Raw genomic sequence first — 17411 nt, forward strand, 5'->3', positions numbered from 1 at the left:
TTGTTAAAGAATAGTCAAGATCTTCCCTTCAGACAATTGTCTAAAATTGGGGCATGCATCTAAAGTTCTACTTTTGAACAAGCAGCCTTTCATTAAAGAATAAAGCACGTTAGAAGAATTAGTGTGGAGTCTAACAGCTGAATAAGTAGCAATTATTTACCTATAACTGAAGTTAAGCCATACCACAGCACAGTTCTGACTTGTCTTACTAATGAGTCAGTAAGAAGCCAAGAACACAGTTTTACTTCACTTTCTTGGTTCTGTCATTTAGCCAACTCCTCCTATGACTGTCCCTGCTAAAAGAAATAGCCTCTGCAGTGCAAGTGAACTTTCAAAGAGCTTCCTTACATGCACATGAACGACGACAAATGGGCCCAGAATAAAGGGGCAACTTTACTGGTTGACCTGCTTACCTAGAAATAGTGACTTTTTTGTTACTGTATGTTCATACAAAAAAGGCTCAACTGCAGGAAGTCATTTTATTGTTGAAACAAATGACTTATTTACAGAAATAGTTACTTTACAGTTTTACAAAGCAGACATAATAATTCTTAGAATAAAGTATCAAAACAGTTACAGATCTAGCACTGTCTAAATGTACTTTATCTCAAAAAAAATCTACAGCAATCACTGGACTAAATCATACCAATCATATAATAATAAAATGCTGCTCCTTGCAACTACAGTGGTATAAAAGACTCATCAGTCATGAGCAAATGGATTAAGAATTTGCTATACTTCTTTCTTCTTGAGTATTAGTGGTCCTACATTATCTCCTGTTAATTCATTGTGCTTGTTATGAGAGCCATCACAGACAGGGAACTGGAAGAAAACAAACAAGAGGTTAGTACATCTCTGTACAGCAATTACACAGTGATTTTCACAGTCCCTCCTTTGCTGAGAACACTTTATCAAAGCTGGTAGTTCCTCCAACTGTGTCCCATTTCAACTCCCTTCCCCTATCAGACCTCTGACATGTTACTAGCTAGAAAAAAAGAAAAAAAAACCTGCCCCCTCCCCCCCCATTCCTCCCTTTGCTGAAATGATCTTTCTGAAGGGAGAGAATTTCAGAGACCTCCGTTAGGTTGAGGGCACAATTTTTTGTTAAAGCAGGAAACCATTCTGTCCAAAGAAGCTAAAACCAGAGTGATGTCAGAATCATAAGAAACTAGATGAGAAATACCCATCTACCTTTTTTTGACTCAGGACACAGACTGATCAATTAGTTGTTCTGGGGATATGCTCTGTCTAAACACAGGTCCCATTTTCATTCTAATATGTAAAGTTTTCTAAACACTGTTTTGGCATCATATATTCTTCTATTTTCAAATCTTAAGGCTGCTTTAATGATGCTTTTCACAGATGGTCACTTGGTAAGTTTTCTAGGAAAACCATACCGTGCTACTTTACAAGATTGAACAGTTTCTCTCTGCGTGTAGGTGAGTTTATGGTAGAGAAAAGAAAGAACTATGCAATTCTCAGAAGCCTGTCCCACCCTCAGAGAAAAGCAACAGGACAACTTGCTGCCATCCACCACCTCAAAACTGATAAAAATACTGCAAATTTCAGCTTCTCATCCTGATGCAGCAACAAGGTATCTTACCGTCTTAGAACGCCAACACCTGCAGTAAGCTTTAGTGAGACACAGATCTTCGATGTTTATTTCATTCACTACTTTCGGATTTTCCTTCTGGATCTTGAGGTTAATCAAGCTATCTTTCTGCTGTTTCTTCTTGGGAAGGAACGGACGAACGGCAAGGTACCCAAGCAAGGCCAGCACACCCAGGAAAGGCAATAACCGCAGCCATTCTGAAACTAAAGACAAGTGGAATTTAAACAGGCTCTTGGCACCACTTCAGTCTTGGGCAGCACCAGCTATTCTGAAGTGGTGTAGACATCAGGTAGGGAGCAGGACTGCAGAGTCAGCAGGGCTGAAGGCAGGTGAGAGCCAAGGGAGTCAAAAATAAAAGCTTCAGGTTAAAAGTCTGGATTTTATTGTAGGCGAGGTACAAACTGGACTCGTGGAATTTCATCTCAAGTTCAGTTTTAAAACTCTACAGAACGACTCAGTGGAAGCAAATAAATTCAAAACAAGTAAAAGAGGTACTAAAATAAGGAACTCCAAAATTGCTGCAGTTCTGCTCACCTGAAGTCACAACCAGCATGAACGAGCAGCCTGGGCATGACTACCTGTGGGAAGTTACTAAAAAACGTAATGCTGCTATCTTACATTCTATATATGAAGAGCTATCCATGTTTTATAATTCAATTTTTTATTGCTTATTTCAGATTTTTACCTTCTTGAAGTTTTCCTTGCTTAGAAACTTTTGGCAGATACGACACAGATTACGAAATAAGCACTAGTTAGTCTTTGCCAGTTTTTTGGTGCTTTATTTTTCAGAGCTCTCAGGAATCTGCAACCAGTTTCTCCAATGCAAATACAGAAATAAAAAGTCCAGAGATGGGCTAAGTACATTCAGATAAGTCAAGCCACAGAGAATGCTTTTTACCATGCTGAGAAACTTCTACATACACGTAAGAGATTCAAGTATCCCCTGCAGACATAGCAGCCTTGCTACATCATTAGAAATCTAGACATACGAGTTTGAAAAAGATTTACTGAACTTGGAAAGAAAGCATCAGCACCTGCCAGAAGATCTGTTTTAAAGGGGGATAAACTTTTCCAAAGCAGCAAGCTGTGACAATACTCCAGTGCAATTTAAGTATGCATGCAGCACTAAAGAGAACATTCTCAGTTTCTGAAGAGTCAAAGTAATGGAAGGATGTTAAAAAAAAATATTTTACATTGGAGCACAGATAGCTGCATGAGCACTCTGTAAAAGAAAATACTGTAATCAAGATCCCCTTTTAAATGATTTAGAATCAGGACATAACAAAAAATTTGTTCTACGCTTTGTTTTTCCAAGATTAAGGTGCACAAGAAAGGAAATGCAATAGAACAAAGCTGGAGATGCTAGGTAGACTGTGAGCTCTCAAATCATATTAGGAATGCAATTAAGCTTCACAGAACAGCAATAAAGCAAATGCTCATGATAACACCCTTCCAGTTATAATGCAGTGGCTCTCTCTTTAGAGTTTGAAGGTTCTGAAAGTACACCATGTATTGAAAATACTTTGTGGGAATAGTTTTGTGCTCTCTGAGCTGCCTACAGCCTTTCGAGTGAAATCCATGTTTACTGGCACTTATCTGAGAACACACCACAACTGTATAAATGATTATGGTACTGCAACAACTTTCAATATAGTCTTTCTATGCTTGAATTTGCAGTGGTTCTTAAGCACAATTTTTTTTAATTTTTTTTATTATTATTAATTAGTTATGAATTAGCATTTGTATCACACTAATGACCATGCTTCTAGGGCAGGAGAGAACAGATACTGTTACAAATTAAAAAACAAAACACCACACACCTGTGGGCTGAGAGGAGTGGGGGAGCAGGAGAACCTTCACAGAATCACAGAATTGTACAGGCTGGAAGGGACCTCTAGAGATCATGTAGTCCAATCCCCCTGCAAAGCAGGCTCCCTTGACCAGTTTGCACAAATAGCCATCCAGGAGACTCCACAACCACTCTGGGCAGCCTGTTCCAGTGCTCTGTCACCCTCACTGTGAAGAGGTTCTTATGCACATTTGTGCAGAACTTCCTATGCTTCAGTTTATGTCCGTTTCCCCTTGTCCTATTGCTGCGCACTGCTGAAAAGAGTCTGGCTTTGTCTCTTTGCCTCCTGCAAACTGGAACAGATTGCCCAGAGATGTGGTGGAAGCCCTGCCCTGGAGACATTCAAGGCCAGGCTAGACCAGGTTCTGAGCAACCTGACCTAGCTGTGCATGTCCCTGTTCACTGCAGGACAATTGGACTAGATGACCTAGGTCCCTTCCAACTCTAAGGACTCTGTGATTGCTATACAATTAAACACAAAGGACTTAGAATCATAAAGTCGCCAAGGTTGAAACAGACCTCCAAGATCATCCAGTCCAACTGTCCATCCACCACCAATATTTCCCCACTAAGCCACGTCTCTTAGTACCACATCTAAGCATCTTCTGAACGCTTCCAGGGTCACTATCACAGGACTCTGTCACCTCCCTGGGTAATCATAGAATCACAAGGTTGGAAGCGACCCATAAGATCATCTAGTCCAACCGTCTTTTCATTCCCACTGCTACCACAAGCACTAAACCATATCTCACAGCTCCTCATCCAGATGCCTCTTCAACGCTGCCAGGGACGGCGACTCCACCACCTCCCAGGGCAGCCATTCCAGTGCTTGACCACACTCTGAGAGAAAAAGTTTTTCCTCACATCCAACCTAAACCTCCTCTGGTACAACTTGCGACCCTTTCCCCAGGTCCTGTTCATTGCCTGGGAGAAGAGGCCAAACCCCTCTTCACCACAACCTCCCTTTAGGAAGTTGTAGAGTGCAATGAGGTCTCCCCCTGGTAGTCCATTCCAGCACCTGACCACTCTTTTGGAGAAGAAATTTCTCCTAACATCCAACCTGAACCTCCTCTGGTACAATTTGAGGCCATTCCCTGTCCACTTCATACCTGGCAGTTTGTCACAAAGTCCCTCTTAAAATATACCCCAAGTGTGAGACATCCCTCACAGGGCTGCACCATGGAGACTAGCACATAGGTTCTCAGAGACCTTAAAATTCTCTTTTATCACTGCTAGCACATGTTATTCTGCAGTCAATCAGTATTCCAGTTTAATGAAACGTAGCAGAATAAAAGGCAAAGCCACCATGAGAAACTCAATTCATTTTGGCGAGCTTGAGAAGGGAAAGGCAAAGCAGCTATGACAAGAAACTGGAAGAGGCATCTAAGCAGCAGTGTGATAATTCAGATATCCGCTTTCAGGCCTAAGGTCACACAGATTCTTTCCCTTCTCCCTCACTGCTATTACCTTCAGCAGTTTTGCACAGGATATTAAGTCTTCCCCTCTCCAAGCAAGCAGTTTTCCATTATGGTCTGGTGAGGTCATGCATGACACACAACAGCTGTCTCAAGGTTTGTAGTCAGTGTGCTACAGCAATATCCTACAGGAAAGTTTCTTCCCTGCACTTTTGGTCAGTTGTTTCTAAAACTGATGCATGAGAGGAACTCAAGCTGCATCAGGCTGGAAGCTAACAGAGGATTATAGAACGAATCAGTAAAAGCACTGAGAAGCAAAGCACTGCACTATTTCCAGTTCTGGCCTGCCTTTGTGAACAAAGTGAATGCTAGCAAAGTGTTCTGTGGTGCAAGTCCCTGACTAAGCTCAGCAGATGCCACCAAAGGACAAATATTAACACGCTTAGATGTTTTAAGATAAGTGATATTTCTCACTTAAGGAGTCGATTGTTCGCTTCTTCCCCTCCCTCCAAATTCGAGCAAGCACCTATCAGTGGAGGAAAAAAATATGACAGCAAGCTAATTCTATTGAAAAAAAATTAAAAGCTCTGACCAGAGGTTTTAAAATTAAATCCTGTAACTGCTGTGTAGTGTGAACAAATGCAGAGACTGCACATTAATCCTGTTACAAAAACATCTGAAAAAGTGAAACAAGGTGAGGTTAAGTTCAGGTATTATTATGTTTAATAAATCATAACTAAGGCTTGAGGTTAAAAGGCAGTGAGTTAAGTGGGAAACTGCCAAAAGCTGAAGGTATGACAAGCTGCCCTGTAGTGCACCTTGCTGTGTCCGTCTCCTCCAAGTTCAGAACAGCTGAGTTTCTTTTTTTAATTGATGGCATTTCCAAATGAGAGAGTAGTTGTGCAGTAGTGCAGACGGATGAACAGTTCATTAGGAGCAGGTTTCCTTGTCCCGAGGAAGGCAGTACAACTTTTACATTTACAAGGAGCATGAACAAGCTGCAACGAGTACCCAAGCTTTCAGTGAAACCACTTTGCAGCACTGCTGAAGTCACCCAGCTCAGTGCTGCAGGAAGAACACGTGGGGTTGATTCCACACTTGGAGGACCTTTTCTACTCCCAGACAGCAGGCTGGAGCATTCCCCTCGCTTCTTATCACCAAACCAACCCCTTTATTGCAGGCTCTGCCTGCATTACCACAGCACACTACATAACAGGCTCCCAGAAAGCGCTCTCTCCTGCTGTGCTCGTCAGATGCGTGCAGACGCTATCTTTACCCTTCTAAGCGAAGGGAGAGGCAGGTTTGGTGCCGGCGGGGACAGCGCCACGTCGTGCGGGCGCTTCGGCCTGATACACTTTACTTTTTCCTACAGCTTCCCCTGGCTGCTACCATTACCTCACAGCGCATCCTAGCCCTTGCCGGGCACCTTTCCTTCTGTAACCACGTAACGGCAGTACAACGTCCTCGGACCATTCCCCCCCCGCAGCCCGCTCGGCCTCGGCAGCCCCACTACAGAGCCACCACCCGGGACGGCCCCCGGCCCCGCCGCGCCCCCCACACCGCCCCCGGCGCGGGGAGGACGGCGGGAAGGGAGCCAGGCCTCCGCTTACCTGTGAGGCGGAGGAAGCCACCAACGCTCTCGGGCAAAGGCAGGCGCTTGAGGTAGGCGGGCAGCTGAACCTTAACGATGCGCGCCAAGCTCTCCAGCACCATGGCGGCGACCCCCGCGGAGGAGCGAGAGGAGGGACCGCGCGACGGCCGTTAGCACCGCCCGCTTCCTCAGCCTGCCCCCACCGCGCATGCGCCACGGGAAGAGACCCGACGGCCGGGCCCGTCCCCACCACAGCAGAGGGCGCGCGGGCGGCAGCGGCCATTGGGATGGGAGGCGGGGTGGGTGCGGCTGAGGAAGCGGGGCGGCGGATGGTTCTCTCTCGGTCCGGCGGCTCTCACTGGGAGACCTAAGGTAGAGAGGAGAAGGAATTTGGCTTTAACAATATCTGCCTTGCGATTTATGGATCTGTCGCCCTGCTTTGTTACCTCTGCATGTCACGTCGACGCTCCTGAAATACCGAGGTAAAAGACAAAAATCTTCTTCATATGGCTGATGTTTCTCATACGATACCATAACTCCTCTGAGGTGGGACACTGTGAGTGCTGAGGGTGCTAATATTACAAAGAGGGGCCCATTCGCCCAGTGCTGGGTCTGGCTTACACAGAGCACGCTGTACCTGAACAGGTCTGTGCGATGTGCGGGAGAGCCGTCCTTGTGCACAACGCCTCGTCCCTCTGTAGCCAACGGAAGGATGGGAGTACAGGTCAGACAGTCCTGCGCCCCTTGCCTCGAGTCTCATACCGTGTGGGTCAGGAACCCCCTGCGTGCTGATCCCGATGGCTCTGGGAAAGCTGAGGGAGTGTCTTCATTCTCGAAGCCCTCCAACTGAACCATCACCCTCAGTGCATGGAAACCAAGCCACTGCTGCCCAGACCGTCTGTGCTCTCAACCTGCCACCCCAGAACCTGGGATAGGGCTCAGTGGAGGGTTCTTGAATCAGTGAGGCTGATACAGCTGAATCTACTCAGTAGTTCTGGTTTTCTTTCACCATTTGCATTAGTGTTCCATTCAGAGCAATCTGAAACAATAGTTAAAAACACCAGAAAGAACTAAGGCAAAATTATAATAATAATAATAATAATAAAATACTGGAAATCAAGCTTAAGACAAACAAATCCAAGTTATTTGTGCTTCTGGCCTAAATGTTGCTTTCTTATCTGTGACCCTATACAAACATTTCCTGATGAATCACCTTCGCTAGCTAACAAGAATAGTCTCTGATCTCAGAGTATCTCCTTTCCCTGTCTCACCTACGTTTGGCCTCATAATGACTATGTCTGATGTCCTAAGATGATTCCTTCTTAGGTAGGCAAATGCCTGCTGTTAGACAAGATAATGAAAGAACAAAATGTTTGATTATTCTGCAGAGATTACAAATGACATCTGTCATGACGCAACCTTGTTTATGAAACTCTGGGGGAAGAATGTATAATCTAAAGAGACATAAGATAAATCCTCCAGCTCTGAATCAAACAACTTCATACTGAAGCTGAGAGCCTCCGTCCTTCCCTCCATCCTTTTTCCTGCTCTGGATGCTAGCTGTGATACTGGAAGCACAGCTGAGCTTTCACTGAAGCTCCAGAACACCTTTTGTGCCACCTTTGGATCTGGCGTGCTCCTTTCAGCACGCCGTCAAACTCTGCACATGTCACAGAGAGGAACTGCTCACACGTCTTGCCTGCCTGCAGAGGTATCTGTCAGTGGGAGTCGTGAGTAGTTTTGGAATTGAAGGGGTAAAGTCAGAAATTATGGAAAAATTATAAAGAAAGTGAAGGCTACTAACTAAAGGGTGATCTTGGGACATCCAGGTTGAACTGAAGCTCAGGAGGTCTGTGTTCACTTTTTAACTTGACCACAGACTTCTTTTTTGACTTAGATGGAAACATGGAAGCTGAGGCTTCTCCTGCAGAAAAGAACAACATTTTACATAGTTGCCATCTTTAGGGACTACGTTACAGGGCTAGAACTTAAGATCAGTTAACATGGGTTCACCAGGCAGGCGTGACATCGTACATCTTCTTTCTGTTACAGAAATAGAATTCCCTACAGGGACATTTGTACTCCACAGCTGCTTTAGGGTGTTACAATATCCTTTTCAACACATGTTGACTAGTGCATGTTTCCTTATGCCTCAAGTCTCAGTGCTGATGAGTATCTGGAAGACCTCACTTGCATATGTAGCTATGCTTTGTGAACTTTTAAAAGTAGAGATTGGCTCTTCCTGTACTTTTTGTACTGAATTTGGCCACTGAAACTCCATTACTGGATAGGGTATATAGGAGCAGCTGTAATAAAAATAACAGCACAAAAAGCCCAACATAGATACTTGAACAGTCACCAATACTGGAATATGATTATTGCTTTCAGCTCTAGGAATCCTCCACCACCAGGATTTTTCAGCCAGTAAGCACACTGCGGATAGGAAGCAGCATAAAGCCCGCATGAAGAGACCTACATAGTTAATGCTAGCTCAGGTCTTTTACAAAGAATTACCAAAATACAGCTCAGAAGAGAACCAGCCCAGTTAACTTGCTACTGTATGTGCTTTGATGAGAATAGTAGAAAAGTTAATGATAGAGATGCAAATTGAGTTTGGTAGAGTTTATTCTACTAAGTATAATGTTACTAAAAGCTGCATTAGTTGAGCTCACAGCAGAAGTAACAGTTGCCTTCAACATCCAAAAGTCGGGCCAATCAACTGGACATAGGCGAAAAGAAGCAGCTTGTGTTCCTGCTCTGTTATGCTTCATAAATTGTTTAATGTCCCTGTGCCTTTAATTCAGCTGTAAAATGAATTAATACTTACAGCTCTGTGTAGAACACATTAGGATTTGCAAAGGAAAAGAACACTTATAGATGATATTTATGTTTTATTTTTCTTAGAATTGGCATTGCCATTATCAATACTGAATGCCTAGAACAATTTGTGCAGCAGGCAAAACTACTGCTGTCAACTGAAAGTAGTCTGTCACCATTGAGTTGAGTGTCATGCAAATGCATGTCTCTGTCTAGAGAAGCTAGATACCTCCCTTTGTGTTTGAATTATTTAACAGTGGGGTTTGACTGGTTGCTGTTCCTGATGAACATGAAGATCTCTTACTCTTCTGCTTCCTGAAAAGTAGAAAAATCAGTACAGTCCAGGAGGGCCCTAGGAACTGTGATTCATTTCACGTAGTCCATCAGTATGCAGCATTATCAACACCCAGGTATTAAATATTTGAGTCTAAAAACATAAGGAATTTGGCTTTAAAAAAAAAAATAATAATAAACATGGTCTGTAAGACCATCTATAGGCAATTACTTGCCCACTTTATGTTGATGAGCATTGCAAGTGAGTTGTAATTGCTTTGCAGGCAAGGTTTTCATTTGGGTTTTCATTTCTTATTTTTACATCCAGAGCTTAATTGCTGTTAGAAGAAAGCTGCCAATGTCACACTTTCACTTGACGCTCAGAGCTGGCACTTTAAGTGGCTGCTGCTGGCATTTATTGAAAATACCTACTACTCTCTGGTGTGCACTGTGTTTGAGAGAAAAATGGGTTAGGAAAATAAATCGCATTTAGCAACAATCAGCAGGCTAATATTGTGATAGCATGATTGCCACACTGTGAAATTACTGCTAAATAATTTTATCATCTATCTAATGTCTAAGAATTTTACAATGTAACAATTATGTTTTGAAACAGATGCTATTGTAACTGCCTATGTAGCTGTAGTGTCCAACTGTAGCATGTATTATTGCTGCATTTTAAAATTCCTTGTGACACAATGCTTCTTATTGCCACAGGTTGTAGTGCATCAACTGGTGAAAAGAATGGAAGAAAATTAGCAAGATTTCTAAGAATTGGTTCAAATTCCAACACAGCATCTTTGTGCAAGAGCAAACAGAGCAGTAGAGCCTACCTCTAGTTGTTCCTAAGAAATAACCATTCTTTGATCTCACAGCCACGGGCATAACAATTAACTTCTACTTCTGACTACTACTGCTGGGAATATCTTGGGGAAGTGCTGCCCATAAGTTATGAGTTGGGGTATGAGACAAAGTTGAAGAAAATTCCAGCCCAGGAATGAGCAGGCGCCTTCAGTGTTGATGTATGTTCCTAAAGCAAATACAGTTACTCTCTTTTTACACTGTCAGTTTTCTCCAAGCTTGGACTGTCTTTTTATGCAACGGTTAGCATTGGTCTACAGTCACTAGAATATTTGCAAAAATAACACAAGATGAAACTATGAATATCCAAATGGTTGTGCTGGGCTACTAGTTCCTACTGCCTTTATGTCGAGCATGGGAAGTAACTGATGTTGCATGGTGTGACACTGTTGTAGGGAGCATCAATCAAGTAACACTGATGATGCACAGGAAAGTGCACAGTAAATATAATATTGCAGTGAGTTCTAAACGTGGATCCAGTCTTTCCATCCTCATTATTTAGTTGATTGGACAGGTAGCTGCTCACATGATCCAGACTGATCTCTGGTCGCATAAAGACTTCTGCAGGTTTGGAACTCTATTGGCTTCCAGGGAGTTGCTAATTCACAAATTTTATTCAAATCAGAACAAGCATCCTTAGGATTCACTAATATGCTCCCAACAGACCAGATACCTTACCAATTTGTGGCAGGTTCTGGCTGGCTTGTTTCAATAAACCAGGCTACAAAATCCTCAGACTGTCCCCTGGGAGGAAGCTGCAGTGATGAAAAACAGACACATCCTCGTCTGCACTGAAGGACCTACAGAGGACAAAGCATATGTGAAGCTCAGGCTGCTCAACGAGCAGATGTGAAGTAATGCTGCTATCAAAAAACACAACTTACTGTTTTATCATTGGAATCTTAAGGCAAAGAAGTGCTATGCTCCAATTTGTTCTTGGTGGCGCTGTACCCTTTTAAACTGCGTTGATCTTTGCTATCAGTGCAGACCGTATACCCTTGACTGGACAGCTAAGAGTGTATTTGTTCCAAGTACTTTACTCCCTTGGCGTAATAGCTGGCACTGATAGATATTTCCTTAATTTTGGAAGGCAAAGGTGAGCACAGCACAGCCTAATTCCTGTGACGCAATGTGTATTCATTGGCAGTGACTAATTATAGCACAGAAAAACTACAGGCTTCCCCTGCTGAGGACAGAGTACATGCTCTCCACAGCACGACTGCACTCTGCTCTGACTTCTTCCTGTGTCGTGGTGCCCAGTGCACAGTAAAACAGCAGTTTATCATTCCTCCTCAGGCTGCTGTGTACCTACAGCTGAAGATTCCTGAGTCTGCTTCCCTTCTTCATGGCTAGCTCCAGCTAAGCTCCTGGAGGTCAGCTGTGGCTCAGTGCACTTCCAGACCTAAGTAGTTGGCTATTGCCTTGAAGATTTTAAATTACTTTCTCACTTACCCTTTGTCATACTGTTGGCAATTCTAAGTCCTGCACTTGGCCCCAGTACAAGGAGCTATGAAGCTGGTAAAGTACATGCATTTTTTAAAAATCAGTTTATGTTTTCTAATCAGCAGTGAAAGCAGCTGTCACAAAAAGCAGGTGACAACCATGCCATCTTAAAGCTTACAAGGTTTAGTTACTTCACAGGAAATGCAGGCTTAATTAATATAGAAGGTAGAAATTGAATGAAAAATGAAAAAGAAATATACAGTAGTTAAGAAGCATTCATCTTGATCAGCATGCCAGGAGAGCGCTGAGAGCGCTCTTGGAAAATAGGAAAAGATCTAGTCCACTTTCTTTCTAGGGCAGAAAGTCTTTTATTGAAAATTATTCTTGTCACAAGTGTCTACAGTAAGTTTATTAAGATGTTTGAGAACATTTTAAATTACTTCCCCAGGAGGAACTTAATTTTTTTTACAGTTTGATGCCTGAGCAAAATGTGATTTTGACAGCTTAGGGGCCAGAAATGTTCTAATTATTTGGGAAACAGGTAGAGTATAAGTGCGTGCTACGCATCGTCCCTCAGATTGCCTGTCTGATATGATTTGTTACTGTCAAATATCTTAAACGATGTAAGGAGGATCATTTAATCTCCAAAAACCTCTCTGCCTAATTAGAGCAGTGTTCGTTTTTCTAACATGGGAACTGAGCAGAAATCGTAAAATCACGTAACAGATCCCCAAATATTAAGAAGGGACCAACAAATTGTCTCACATTTAAATTGGTATGATTGGGCAAATCTCTAGATTCTGCTACCAAATATTTAAACCAGTATTTTTCACAGTTGTTTTTTTTTTTAATCAGATGAAGAACCATTATTGAATGTGGAAAAAAAGGGAAGAAATTGCAACCCTCGTTGTCTTCATAAAAAGGAACTGACATTTATTGGCTTTAAAAGTGACAAATTATGTTGTATTTCCTGAGAGGCTGAAAAGCATGCTTGACCTTGAAAAATAAGTTCTCAGGAGTGGAGAAGCCAGGTTGCCTTTGCTTTATATTGTGCAAAATTTTCACTGAGGTGCCATCATCTGACTGTGTTTCATGACTACTCTGTGTGTCACAACCCACTCACTCAGAAATACTGCCGTGATCCATCCCTGTAACCATCATGATGAATAGTGTAACAGCTGGCTAATTTCAGTACTGGTGATTTACAGTCACCAGCAATATTTCCCAAATGACAATAAGACAGCAAACTAGAATAATATTCCTTCCTTCCAAGAGCCATAGTTGTCTGTAATTACCTGGATATTTGAGGTCTAAGCAAGCTCTTGGACATTTTAATTGGGACATACCAGAAACTGAGAAGATCAGCCAAATCTTTAAAAATGAGATTGCTCAAAAGGACAAAAAAAAAAAAAAAAAAAAAAGAAAAATAGTAAAATAAGTCACAGCAACACAATACTTGTCTAGTTAAATCCATTGTCTGAATATACAGCACATACTCCTGTCAGTTCAAAGAGGAAACAAAAAAGCACTGAAGTACTTTTGTGGAGTTTCTTGTTAACTTAAATCATTATTATACATTTTGTCAGTAGGGCATCAAACAATTAAAGCTCTGCAATGTACAAGGTTATGTAATTTTGCCAGCGAAACATAGCCATATTTTACATAAAACAAAGAAAAAAAGTCTCTGACTGAAAATAAAGTCAATCTGCTATCTCATCTGAAGCATAACTAGAAATTATTAGCTAGAAATACGCAAACTGTTGACCAGAACTTTAGAGGCAAACTGTTGCCTCTAATGAAAAGGAGATGGTTAAGGCAGGTAGTTTGCTGAAGTTCTGGGGGGTGGGCTCAGACAGAATCCTTGCCCCTGGACTTCTGGACCTGCTGGTGGTCTCTGGGGAAGCGTCTTGTCTTGGCTAAGAGGAGGGACTTTATATGCTTCAGTGTAAACCACACAACCTTTATTGATTAGTACAGGCTAAATAATTTCCTCTACCTAATCAAACAATGAAATCTGAACTTAGAATACAGCAAGCCAGATGAATTAAAGCCAGCACGTTCTGAAGTCTGACCAGCCTTACCTGTACTAAGGAATCATTAAATATGTTACCTAGCCTGTTTGAATAATAAACTTTAATCCTGTACATCTTACCTGAATGTTTACCTCATATTAGTTAAATTGTTCAAACCATTTGTCAACCCAAACACCCCTTAAAGACTGTGGTTCGCTGTTTATGTTTGCATCCTAGAAGAAGCATTAGAGGAGCAACTGAGTTAAGGTGGTTTGAATCTGACTAGTAATCACTTACCTCAAAGTGATAAAAAAATAGTCATATCGTGGAAGGGCTATGGACAGTCCTTTGATATCTCCTTTAGCAAGCACAATAGGCCAAATTAAGTACTGCTGCAAAAGTGTGGTCAGTTTTGGTTAACTCCTGCAGCTTCAGCATTCATTCTGAAGGCAGCCTAAGGGGTCAAAAAAAACAGGTGTAACGAGAAGAAATAACCCACTCCAAAGGCATAAGGTGGGTCATCTTTAAGCATCTTTTTGAACTGATGTAACTCACCCTTCTGAAACTGATAATCTGATTTGCTCCAGAGAGGTGTTTCACCTGCTTAATTAAGCTTGTGTTAGCAACTGCACTTAACCTCTTAGCCCTTTACACCCCTGCTTTAGGATGCTATTTTGCCATACGTATACAACGTGTGCTTGTTCATGAATGTAAAGAATTCATACAAATGAAGAAAGGTAATGTAGTTAGTAAAATCATGGCAGGAATACTTATCTTTTTTCCAAAAGTAGCACTGTGATTACACCATGCATATGCTCATCTGTGATGTTTCACACTTAATATCCATAGGGCTGAATTGGCACAGAAAATAAACATTCTTGGTGACACAAACTGCTGCTGACTTGAAAGGAGCATCTGTGTTCCTTTAGATGAAATGGTAGTTTTGCTGGGAAAAATATGAATACTTTGTATGAATAGTGACAAATATCCTGTAGCAATTTTCAGACATACTGTTGTTTAGGTCTCTGCAAGTAACACAATGAAGTTTATGTTGTCAAAACTTACTTCTTGTAAAATAGCTCTCATGTTTTCCCAAGGATTTCAAGGAACAGGAAGATCTTCAACTGAAAAAGACTATATTGTCACTACAAGACTAAAAAAGTACTAAGCAATGCAGTGTTAAGCAAAATCCTGAAGGCCAAAAGATGCAGGCCATGAAACTTTAGCACACCATTATTAAAGCACTCAGTTTTTCACTGGGACTTGTGTGTGGACCTAACTGTTAGAACTTACAACTCCTTGCATGTAGAAGCAAAAGCTATTTTGCCCGACCACCTAGCAGTGAGACAGAAAGCACTACTATACAACAGAATGGTGGAGTAGTTTGGAAATTGTTTCAGTGAGGGTGTCAGAGAAGTTGTTGAAAAAGAATGGATGATGAAGAGTTGCCAAGCTGGAATACAAAATAGCCTTTTATATTGCTTAGAAAAGTAACTGCTGCCTAACGCACTGACCTTGGGCTGGATTCCAGATGTGAAAGGGTTTTGCTGTCTTCTTCCCAACATAAAGAGAAGTGATAGGCGCAGAGGTAGCTAGGGAGCTGAGCATGCACACAAAGGCATTAGGACAACCTCGCCATCTTTTGCGAAGAGGAGAAGCCCCCAGCTATACAGGAAGGAGTGCTGGTCTTTGGTACTTAATACACAGGTTAGATGGAACCCAGTGATTTCTCAAAGCTGCTTTTCTTCCATTCTTAGGCATTTGAGTTGGCAAGCTCAGCCTTTTTTACTTGTTGCATTAAAAATAAGCAATCAAACTATCTTATCAACTTTTCTCTGTGATCTTATTCCTCATGGTCTCCACTGAATCAGGCAGGACCTCAATAAGGTGAGTTTTGCTCAGACTAAAATGAGATTTGTCTGCAAGTATAGTTTATGATAATTAGGGGAAAAACAAGTTGGACAGGATGCTGAAGAGAAAATTGAGGCCTGGTAATACGTGCAAACAGGGAGAGCTGTTGTTGTTTTTCATCTTCTCAGTGTTTTGTTTTTCAGCACAGAAACTATTGCCTTTTGCTTCCTCCAAACAGGAACAAATAATGATCTACCATACGGACTAATAAGAAGGGAGTCTTGCTTTTGTTGAAGCATTTTTTTTCCTGAAAAAGAAGAGCCTTTTCCTCTTGCGTATAATGAAGGATTGTAAGTGGAATGCTGCTTGATGTCTGGCGTGCTCACTGCTCCTTCTGTTTCTAAGACAGGTAGAAAAGTATGCTGAAATTGTAAAACTGGCTGGTCATTTTACAGCCAAAGTAAAAAAATCTGACACTGATGTGCAAGCAAGATACACTAAGCTATAAACTAAGTCTGGAATGCTTTTCCCTTGAGTCCTCTCTAAACTGAGAGAAGTGGTATATCAAGGCAGTCTCCATTCACACTTGCACTGCTGGGCCATCACAAAGCAGCTGGAGAAAACTGGCAAAACTCCCTTCAGAGGTTGCTGACCACATGGCTGTAAAGAACCTGCAATGCTATATTTAAAAAAGCAATCAAATTCAAGTCAGCTCGCTTGTTGAGGGTATTTTCTGCGAACTGTTTATTACCATGCCAATATCCCTTTGTTTCCAATTTTTGCATAATAAACCTCTGAAAATTTAACTCAGCTTCACTGGTGTATAAGAACTAGACATGGCAAAAATGATTCTATTCAACCACTTCTGAGAATTTGCTTCAAAAATCAAATTAAAATGAAGCAAACCCAAATAGACCAGGTAGACCCACACTAAGTTGCCACACCTGTTCATATTCAGCATCCATCATCTGTGCTTCTTGCATTTTACATTACTAATATGAGGTATCTCTGCAAGTAGCATTACAGTGCACTTACTACATATAGTAAAAGTGAGAAACTCGTTAAATATACGACACATAAATATGTTAAGGTTGCAAGGCCTTACATAAGTGTTCATACTTAAGTAAAAATTCTACTTTTTTATTCATTTCCAAAGCTATGAGGAAACTACAAAATTTTTACCTTAGAGTTTGAGAAAAAGGAGGTGAAGATGAGAAGTACAACATTCTCCAAACACGACTGCTGTGACTTGCAGAAATGGCCATAGGACTGGTTTTCATACCTTAACAAACATTATTTTTAGTTTTTTTCCCAATCGTATTTAAAGTTAAATATTTAAATTTATATATATATATATATAAACAACACTGAACACAATAAAATATTTCTCTAAAGAGTTATTCTAAAGCAATATATGCAAAATATGCAAATATATGCAATTTCTGAGCACTTACAGTAATGGCTGTAAAGAAGAACAATACAAAACACTGATGGTTTTAACACGTAACTGCTGAAATGCATGCAAATACAACTTGATTTACCAAATTAACAATACCCGTTGTATTAAATAAAAAGTACACATTTTCAATAGGATGTCTGTGCAGTTCTTTATTTCTTTTTTATACAGCAAAGTGCCAAAGGCAAACCAAATGTCTTTATTATATTAGAAACATACAACTGAAATATT

The 17411-nt window shown here is 41.4% G+C and overlaps 1 protein-coding gene and 1 long non-coding RNA gene across 2 annotated transcripts; one reads left to right on the forward strand and one right to left on the reverse strand.

Moving 5' to 3' along the window:
• Positions 1-465: 465 nt before the first annotated feature.
• CISD2 (CDGSH iron sulfur domain 2) lies at positions 466-6659 on the reverse strand. The gene is made up of 3 exons (XM_052683123.1): positions 6487-6659; positions 1604-1815; positions 466-822 (listed from the first exon to the last, which is right to left on the reverse strand). The coding sequence occupies exons 1-3, from the start codon at positions 6587-6589 to the stop codon at positions 733-735; spliced, it is 405 nt and encodes a 134-aa protein (XP_052539083.1). The 5' UTR covers positions 6590-6659; the 3' UTR covers positions 466-732.
• Positions 6660-6749: 90 nt separating this feature from the next.
• On the forward strand, positions 6750-16913 carry LOC128080688 (uncharacterized). The gene is made up of 2 exons (XR_008206848.1): positions 6750-8178; positions 15963-16913. It is a non-coding gene; the product is annotated as an uncharacterized LOC128080688 (long non-coding RNA).
• Positions 16914-17411: the final 498 nt, after the last annotated feature.

The sequence above is a fragment of the Tympanuchus pallidicinctus genome, unplaced genomic scaffold (genome assembly GCF_026119805.1).
Source record: "Tympanuchus pallidicinctus isolate F22 unplaced genomic scaffold, pur_lepc_1.0 scaffold2, whole genome shotgun sequence".
Taxonomy (NCBI): Eukaryota; Metazoa; Chordata; class Aves; order Galliformes; family Phasianidae; genus Tympanuchus; species Tympanuchus pallidicinctus.

What these genes read in the sequence shown, in the direction of transcription:
- CISD2 (XM_052683123.1), bottom strand. Translation starts at nt 6,589, where the DNA reads ATGGTGCTGGAGAGCTTGGCGCGCATCGTTAAGGTTCAGCTGCCCGCC. An exon ending in TGGCTTCCTCCGCCTCACAG is followed by an intron (nt 1,816 to 6,486) that starts GTAAGCGGAGGC and finishes ACTTGTCTTTAG; the next exon opens with TTTCAGAATGGCTGCGGTTA. An exon ending in GGTGTTGGCGTTCTAAGACG is followed by an intron (nt 823 to 1,603) that starts GTAAGATACCTT and finishes GTTTTCTTCCAG; the next exon opens with TTCCCTGTCTGTGATGGCTC.